Below are 9,840 nucleotides of genomic sequence, written 5' to 3'. Positions count from 1 at the left end.
AGCAACTTATTACATGGGCGGGCAGCTGGCTACCTGTTATCTCCAACCAGGGGTCATTTCCTGCAGGAGTGCACAGGAGCAGAGCTCCAGCAGTAAAGAGCCCGGGGGCGGGCACATACAACAAGTCCTGCCCCTGCTCCTTCTCTCCCTCTTTTCCCCTTTCCCTCTTACTTTCCTTCTTTTTCTTTCTTTTCCTTGTTTCCCTCCTTCTTTCTGTCTCTCCCTCCCTCTTTTCCCCCCCCTCTCCCCCTCTCCCCATCACCCTTTTTTTCCTGACAAGAGTACAGTCAGAGGCACAGAGAGGTACTCGGTGCCGTCTGCTGTCGCCGAAACCGGAACCGGAACCCCCCAAGCCCAAGGTTTATTCAGGTACAAGCTCTCCCCCATCTGCGAGGGCAGATCTGCATGTCCCCCCCCCATGGCTAGCAGTCCAAATCAGTCCAGTGGCGCCTGAGCGGTGGGTGTTGCCTTCTGACACACTTCCAGGGATGTCAGGGGTGTGGCATATGCTAATAAGTTATGCTAATGAGCTCCCGCACCTCTTTTTCTACGAAATGACCCCTGTCTCCAGCTATGCAACATAGACCCTGATTCTTAGGAGTATGGTGTCATTTGGAAACCCAAGGGTAGGTGGTAGATTTGAGGACCATTACATAGTCAGGTTTTAAGCAGAAATTATACATTAAAATGTTTATTTGAACCTATTCACCATTAAAATAAAAGGATACTCACTTATACCACTGGCCCATACCTTAGTTCCTTTCTGGCAGCAGTCATTTTTCTGATCATAAAAGGGCCTCATGTTCTTTGTCCATAATTGTATTACATTTTTCATTTCATTGTTTGAAAGGTTCTGTAATATTACCTTCTCCTAGCTACCTACAAGATAATGTCAATAGAATTTTGTTTTGCAACAGGACAGTGGAATCCCGCTGCTTGTAAAATGCCAGGAGTAAAATCAAGGCATTTATGGGGAAATGTCAAGTCTAAACCAAAACGCTAGTCTTAAAAAACAGAACCCCAAGGCACAAAAGCAAGATTTTGCCATGTGTATATTTCTCTAAAAACAAAGGTACCATCTACATGGATATTGTGACAGTTTCTCACTGGAATGGAATGGGACAGTTGTATTGTATTGAGGCTGTATTCAAAGAAAAGCTTTGTTTGGGGTGGGATATGTATGCCTTTGTCAAACTTTATTGTTGTCCTCCTTTAATTTTTTCCTTATTTAGGCATTTGATCAGTCTCAAATCTAATAATGACAATGATAAATGGGAATTATAATAATTAAAAGAATGGAAGTTATTACTGTTTTGTGTCCAAGAAAAACTTTCTCAGAGCTATCTCCCTCTGGAAACATGTATCTGAATGTCATAAAGTCTCAATCAACTTACAGTGACTTATGGCAACCAACTAAAGGTGACCCCCAGCAAGGGGCTTTCAGGGCAAGTGAGAAGTAGAGGTGGTTTGCCATTGGCTTCCTCTGCACACCCTTCCCTGTTGGTCTCCCATCCAAGCTCTGGCCCTGCTTAGCTTCCAAGATCTGGCAAGATCAAGCTATACCATTCTGCCTTCCCTCCCATCCTGGAGACTTACATATGCCTAAAACTTTATTTAGAAATGTATAGGTTGAGAAGGAAGTACAGAGGCATCCAACCAAAAGCACAGATTTTAAATCTATCCCCAAACAGACTCAGCGCACACTATGAAATACAAAAATTGGTCCTGTAACAAGTGAGGACTCCCTTCCCCCTTGCTTTCTGCCATACAGTTTCCAGGTTGCCTTAGAGACTTAGAGGTAAGTAGGTAGAGAGACTAGGGAGCCAAAGTCCAAAGACTTAGTGAGAGACTAGACTGCCGTGGAGCCAGAGGTCACTGCCCTTTAGTCACAGTTAAATAAACAGTTAGCATAAGTAGATAAATAATTCACTTCTAGGCTGCAACTATGACTGTGCTGTTAGAAGATTTCTGGCATAGAGATGAAACTGTCACAAATTTCTCCTCTTGATCCCTTACTATATGTAGCATTAATGTCCCATAATAATGATATAGTTCATATTAAGAACATTTTAAGCAGCAATGCCCTTAGTGATGACTGCAATTTGAGGGATTTCTGTTAGTCTTGTCTAAGCTGTTATCCAAATATTACCTTATGTTGATAAAGCAATATTATATACTGTATTATATTGCTAATACATATAAAGTAAAGGTAAAGCTTCCCTTGCTCGAAAGCCAGTCAAATCTGACTCTAGGGTTGCGGTGCTCATCTCCGTTTCCAAGCCGAAGAGCCAGCGCTGTCCGAAAACGTTTCCGTGGTCATGTGGCCGGCATGACTAAATGGAACGCTGTCACCTTGCCACTGAAGTGGTACCTATTTATCTACTTGCAATTTCTTGCTTTCGAACTGCTAGGTTGGCAGGAGCTGGAACTAGACACGGGAGCTCACTCCGTCATGCGGCACCCGGGTCTCGAACTGCTGAACTACCGACCTCCCACAGAGGTTCAGTGTCTTAACATATATGTAATCAATTGATTCGTAAGAATCAATAACCAGTGCTGGTCTACATTTGGCTCAAACTATCCATGAAAACTGGATTATTTTTAAAGAAAAATTGTACAATAAATTTTAGATGGATTCTGCACATATTTAATCAGACTTCAATCACCTTAACTCCTCCCTAATCTGCCAGCTAATACTTTAATATTTTTCCTCTTTTAAAGATAGTCACGAGTGGAATATTAAATGGAGCAGATTGTCCTTTCAAAAATCACAAAGTTGAATTGGCTCAATGGCATGATATCTAATACTGTTTATCAACTGATAAACACAGAGTAGTTACTAAATGGCTGTTGAGCATTGCTGCAAAACGTACTTTATTGCAGCCAGTCTCAGCTGGGCTTCATGCCACAGATATTTGCACCAAATATGGCAAGATGGTAACAAGATTCAGGAAGGATGTGGACATTTGACCTATTTCTTTCCAAAGTAATCAGTCATATCCATTGACCACCACTTGGCTGCCATCTCATTACTTTATATGCACACAAGAAAAATCAGCCCTTTGTTGACATGCCGAGGGTTGATTTTGCCTGTGCAAAAATGTCTCCATTAAACTTTAGAGGAACACACACCCAGCAATGTTCATCAAATATTTAGAGATATTTCCTAATCAGCCTGCAGCAAAGCTATGTGTTCTATCACTGAACCATAGTATCTCCTCTGCTAGAATCAGTGGCTAACCTCATAGTACTTACCACCAATGCTCCCTCTAAACTATGGAGTCTTGTGAGCAAAAATTCTACTTTGTGAGCTACTGACATTAAAGTTATGAGTGAGCAATTTGGCTACTGCATAAATTGGTTTGCTCTGGAGCCATCCTTCCTGAGCTAAGACAAAAATGTGAGCCAGTGGCTAAAAAAACTGTGAGCTAGCTCACACTAACTCAGCTTACATGGAACACCGCTGCCCACACTGCATGTGGGCATACAGTTATGGAGCAGACATTTGTAGCATCCACTCACATTGTAAAGAAAATCCATCAGCAACTATCTGCTTACCCAGATTCCCAAGTGGATGAAAGTGTAAGCTAACATTCTCAAGATATTCAACAGATGCTGTCTATCACTGTACATTACTCTGTTTGTATTTACTTGGTATCATCTCTGGAAAACTTACATACACACATGCAAAGAGCAGCAAACTACATTCCCATAAATTCTTTGTGTGGAAGCAGTATTAATTGCTCAATTGTCATTTTTGGTTGCACATGAAATCAGCCCAGCACAGATTGGCTGCACAAGTAGCTACTGCATGCTTTATCAACAGATAAGCATTATCACATATGTCCCATGCACTCTAAGTATTCATTCACAAGTACTGTCAAGATGGGGGTTTTTTTTAGTAGGGGCTGAGCAACAGGCAGCTGTGCTTGAACAGCTCCTTTAGTCTTGTCCAAGTCTAAGGCTGGAGGACGATGCTGAAACTCTTGAAGTGAGGAGAGAAATATTTGCTCGGCATGAGCCATGCACTTTTGAACAGGCCCACTGCTGTAAGGAAATTCATGCGAAAACAAAACCTCCCCTCTTTATGTTCAGGTGACCAAAAGAAACAATCACATTTCAACTAGACTGGTTGCGTGCAAAGAAAGAGGAAATAAGTATGAGGTTGTTGCTGGTCTGATTCATGCAACTATTTCAGTTCCGTTTGATGTAAATAAAGGCAGCAATTAAATATAGTTTCTTTTTTCTTTGTTTCAAAATCTGTCACTGACTCTGCAGGCTAAGACATGCCGCATTCCTCGGTTTCTTTCCTCCTCTCTCCCCCTGCGCTAATACATATTGTCTCTCTTGCTTACCGTATTTACATATCGTAATACTATCTGCCGGTTATATCATTCGCCCATTTATGTAAGCGCCACGCCGGCATAATGCAACATTACTGACGGGAATAGAAGTCAGAGGGAAAGGAAGACAGGAAAACCCGACACTTCCTCGCAACAAACTGTTGGCGCTGCAAAAACTTTCCATCCAGCATGCTTCTTCTGTCACTCTTTTTCACACACCGCTCTTGGCCACACGTCTCCCGCTTCCCCACAACCCATCACTCCTGCACATTACTCCGAAGTGTCTCACTGGGTGCCGCGGGATTTCCTCTCCGGGGTCTGAAGCCACAGAGAGTTCCCCTGCGCTCGCTCCCTAAATGCCCCTCTTCCCCCAGAGTCGCAGCAAGAGTCCACTTTCTTTTGGGCTTCGCAAGAGCCTCTCCTTCGCCAGCGGAGGGAAATCCTCCCTAAGAGCCGCGGAGGCGGAGGGCGTCGGACTTTTGGCGGGAAGCCTCCTCTCCCGCCCCCCCCTCCCTCCCTTTCGACGGCGGGGTCCTCAAAGGCTGTGCCCTCCGCTGTCTCCGGGCGAGTCCCTCTTCTGATCTCCGAAGGAGTGGAGGCGGCGGCGGCGGCTCCCCATTGGCCGCTCGGAGCCTGACGCGCGGCTTGGGGGCGGTGTCGTGGGCGCCGGAGCCCGCCGGAGGAGCGCTCGCCAAACATGCTGAAGCCCCGGAGCGAGTGGCGGCGTTCGCAGCGGCGGCCGCGGTTGCTGCGGAGGGCAGTCGCCGGCTGGTCCCCCGGCGCTCGCGAGGAGGGCGCTCCGCTCCGCCTTCATGCCTCCAGCCTGGCTGCCCTGAGCTGACCCCTCTCCTCGCCGGACAGCCATGGGAGATGGAGGGCTCCCCCTGGACGACAGCCCTCTCGGCCGATCCAACTCCACGGCGGGTCCCGGCGCCGGCAACGCCTCCTCCGCGCCCTTCCCTCCCGGCGGCCCTCAGGAAGCCCTGTCCCAGCAGTGGGCGGTGGGCATGAGTCTGCTGATGTCCTTGATGGTGCTGCTGATCGTGGTGGGCAACGGGCTGGTGATCGCGGCCATCGGGCGCACGCAGCGGCTGCAGACCCTCACCAACGTCTTCATCACCTCCCTGGCTTGCGCCGACTTGGTCATGGGCTCGGTGGTGGTGCCCTTTGGCGCCACTCTGGTGGTGCGGGACAGGTGGCTGTGGGGCTCGTTCCTGTGTGAGTGCTGGACCTCGGTGGATGTCCTGTGTGTGACGGCCAGCATCGAAACCCTGTGCGTCATCGCGATCGACCGCTACCTGGCCATCACTTCACCCTTCCGCTACCAGAGCCTCATGACAAAGAGACGGGCCAAGGGCATTGTCTGCACCGTCTGGGCCATTTCCGCACTGGTATCCTTCCTGCCCATTATGATGCACTGGTGGAGAGACACGGGCCCGGAGGCTCTGAGATGTTATGACGACCCAGGCTGTTGCGACTTTGTCACCAACTGGGCCTATGCCATCGCCTCCTCGGTCATCTCCTTCTACATCCCCCTCTTTGTCATGATTTTTGTCTACATAAGGGTCTACAGAGAAGCCAGGGCACAAATGAAGAAAATCGACAGGAGCGAGGGCCGGTTCTACAACAACCATCACCAGCCACCGCCTCACCAGCACCTGCCCATCTTGGGCAATGGCCAAGTCAACAAAAAGAAAAGTTCCCGTGTCCTGGCTGTGAAGGAGCATAAGGCCCTGAAGACTCTGGGCATCATCATGGGCGTCTTTACTCTTTGCTGGTTGCCCTTTTTCTTGGTCAACGTGGTCAAGGTCTTCAACAGAGGCTTGGTACCAAACCAGCTCTTTGTCTTCTTCAACTGGTTGGGCTATGCCAATTCTGCCTTCAACCCCATCATCTACTGCAGGAGCCCGGATTTCCGCAAGGCTTTCAAGAGGATGCTGTGCTGTCCTAGGAAAGCAGACCGTAGGCTGCATGCCAGTACTGGGGAGTTCTCTCCTTGCCCTGGGGGCTTCATCAGTACCCTTGGAAATACTCCTCAGTGCACACTTGGAGGGACATGGTCTGAGTACAATGGCGGTGGACAGGATGCAAGTGACTCCAGCTTAGAGGAAAGGAACAGTAAAACCTCCTATTCAGAATCCAAGGTATAAAGGCAGCCCATGGGGGCGGATCAAAATAATAGGAAAGCAATATTGCAGGTAAAGAAAGGGAGTCAAAGAAATAAGCAGGGGGGCGTGTATCCACCAGCAACTGGTTACCGGACAAAACTCCAAATGGTCTGTCTTGTCTCAAAGGGCAGACAATCTTACTTGCTCAAGATCAAAAGCAGGTGAACTTGTACGCCGTGTACCTCTTCTGACGCATCAGAAATGAATGCAAACAGAGAGCAACTAACCATTGAACAAAAAGGGATTAGAAGTCCATGTCTCCATAACGTTTGGATTATTATTATTTACACAGGGGAGCTAGGTGCTCGGTGTGCAGGAGAAAAATGAGTTTGCAAAAGAAAAGTTTCAGAAAGACCTGAACTTGTGGCAGGCGCTTGGCTTGACAGTCTTTGTGAAAAGGTGGTTTGCCTCCCCTGAAATGGAAAGAAACAGAACCAAGCCCTTAGTGGTTTGACAGAGCCGGGGATCACCTTCTTTCACTGTTCTTACTCATTCTAAGATCTTCAGTAGCAGAAACTGTAGCCTGATTATTATTTTTTTAATGTACAATGTGCTGGTCATGTATATCCACTGAAGTCAGTGGAGATTTCAGGCGTTCACCACCTTTGGAAGTGATGCTAAAACTCTCTTTTAATAAGCTATTGGAAAGTATATACAGATGAGTTTTACCAGGCAACCCTGATCCTTATGCTTGTTTAGCCAGAAGTGAGTGAGTTCATTGGAACTTGTCCCCAAGTAAGTATGCTCACCTAGCCTTAATAACCTTATGGCCTCACTACCCTTAACACCTATTTGGGAATGATAAACCAGTAATATTGTAAATGGACATACTTCTGTTTTGAACTAATCTCTCTCTTTTCATCCCAGTGACTATTTTTTCCTCTGGGAATGCATTTTTCTTGTCCTTTGAGACAACATAAATCAGGCTAAGGAACATCTACCTCAAGCTGTGCATATCGTACAGGGGAAATATGTTTATATTAAACAGCTTATTTATGTATTGTTAGGGATTTTTTTTATAGAGGCAGAAGCATCCTCTTCTGGAGGCAGTTTGTTCACATTGAAAGATGAGCAGGGGAAATTGACTAAGAGCACCCAAAATGTTACTGCACATTTGAAAAGAGAGGGGTTTTTTTGTTTGTTTTGCACAGTGTTAACAGTTGTAAAGATTGATGCACCTGCACACACCTGCACACACACACACTCCACAAGAAAACAAAGGTGTTTAAAAACCATCAAATTCCAACCCAATTTCTGTTGCGGTCAAATATATTTACGCTTAATTTTTTTAAAAGCTTTTAATATTATTTAACTGAAGTACTGAATGTATATTCATGCTATGAATCCTAAACATTTTTATTAGTTATATTTTTATACCCAGGAGCCCATGTGAATCTGTTAGAACTTTAGCACTTCATTGTCATTCCTTACTTTCCCCTGTGTGTGAGTGTGTGTGCGTGCCTGTGTGCATTTTATAATATATTTATATACTTCAGTGCAATTTACTACTGTATAAGTCATTGGTCTATGTGCAATAAATACCACTGCAGCACAAGCAATCCTATTTGCAGAGTTTCTCTATAGGTACACAGAAACAATACCCAGTCCTAATGAAAAAAGCAGAGTCTGTTTTTCTGAAAATATGGATTGTATTACCAATACAGTGCAACTTAATGGCTTTTCCTGACATGATTATCTTTTTGAAAAATATGCTTGCTGGACGAAATAAGGTAGCGTTCCTGTTAGACTGAAGGCTGCTTACTTTCCTTGAAATTCCAGAGCCAAAGGCAAGTTGTTTCTAGATAGGGCTATAAATACTTTAATTGCTTTGATTTGATGGATGTCTCTTATCATCTGTTTAAATATACTCTGATAGAATGTAAGACCAGGTGGTTGGAGACCTAAAGCTGAAAGGGGCAGACTTATTTGTACTTGGTTTCCTTTGGGCTGAATGTTGTGGATGAAAGATCATTGAGATGCAGAAGCCATAAATCACTTATGAGTTGTCTATCATGAATTGTCCCACTGAGGCTGAGATTGTCAACAGCCACTCCAGAACAAGGGATTTTGAGTGGTGCTGTTACAAGCAATGCTCCTGTAGCCGGAGCTCCAGTGAACTTTCTGCAGAAGCATTATTCACATCAGGGAGAGAACTCCACTCAAAACAGTAGTAAACCATCCCATTTACTAGACAGGTCTGATTACTTACTATGAAGTAAGTTTGTTAAAGAGGACTATGCCAGACTGACTACTGTGAACAGTCTTTATGCATTCCTGGGTGAAAGTTGACAGTATTTTTATAGAACCAGGTGATAATTAGATTGCTTTTTATGTTTATCCATCTATCTATCTATCTGGATATCTATACTCCCCATCTTTCTCCTGATGCAATCAGGGTCAAAGGCAGGTAGCAACCATAAATGTTTAACCTAAAATATCATTTTGATACTAAACAATCAGATGGAAATGTACAGGAAGAAAATTGAAAGCAGAACTTCAGTGTATATTGATTGTGCGATTGAACTCTGAAGTCAATGGAATACATAGCAGTACTGACAGCTGAATATAATGAGCATTTTACGTCGTTCTATCTAGCTGTTTCTCAGCATACTTTTGGCCGCTTCAGCTTCCTGTAGTATGTTATCAGCTAGTATTTCCACCGTTTCCTAAAGTCCTGAAAAGGGGCACAGTTTGCTTATATTTTATATATCATTAAAAAGTGGCACAAAAGACAGAAATTCAGCAATTGACACTTTTCTGGAATTGGAGGGCTTTACGTGTTACATTTATGCCTGCTGTGCTACCATGAAAAGCACAGGACCCCCTGCAGTAAAACAGGAGCAAACCAGTTGTCAGCGGAATGCGATTTTACATCAGTAGAGTATAGAGGCTAGAGAGGTTGATTAGGCCTAGGGAGACTTGGGTTCAAGTTCCCACTCACCATAAAATCCACTGAGTGACTTTGGACCAGTAACTCTCTCTCAGCCTGGCATACCTCACAGGGTTATTGTGGCAATAAAATGAAGGAGAGAACTGTCTACACCTGAATGAGCTCCTTGGAGGAAGGAAATAAAGAAATGAATAAATAAATAAAAGACCATGAGCTGAACTAATTTGTTTGGAATGAGGCGGATCAGTACTGAGTCCTCACTGCAGCTTTACAACAGGACAAATTAATCAAAGGAAATGGCTGTTCCCCTTAATTAATTACCCTTTGCCCTGGGCTTTGGATGAGGTCTCAAGTCAAACAGGCTGATTGACAAGTGCAGGTTTATCAAATGTAATTTAAATGTAGTAGACGGACATTAATTATGTCACAGTGCTCCGTT

At 44.8% G+C, this 9,840-nt stretch overlaps 1 protein-coding gene across 1 annotated transcript; it reads left to right on the top strand.

Moving 5' to 3' along the window:
* The first annotated feature begins 5,057 nt into the window (after positions 1-5,057).
* On the top strand, positions 5,058-8,056 carry ADRB1 (adrenoceptor beta 1). The gene has a single exon (XM_015425531.1). The coding sequence runs from the start codon at positions 5,207-5,209 to the stop codon at positions 6,491-6,493; it is 1,287 nt and encodes a 428-aa protein (XP_015281017.1). The 5' UTR covers positions 5,058-5,206; the 3' UTR covers positions 6,494-8,056.
* Positions 8,057-9,840: the final 1,784 nt, after the last annotated feature.

This window comes from Gekko japonicus, unplaced genomic scaffold (assembly GCF_001447785.1).
Source record: "Gekko japonicus isolate JY-2015 unplaced genomic scaffold, Gekko_japonicus_V1.1 scaffold633, whole genome shotgun sequence".
NCBI classification, from domain to species: Eukaryota; Metazoa; Chordata; class Lepidosauria; order Squamata; family Gekkonidae; genus Gekko; species Gekko japonicus.
This window is presented reverse-complemented; position numbering and strand designations above follow the sequence as displayed.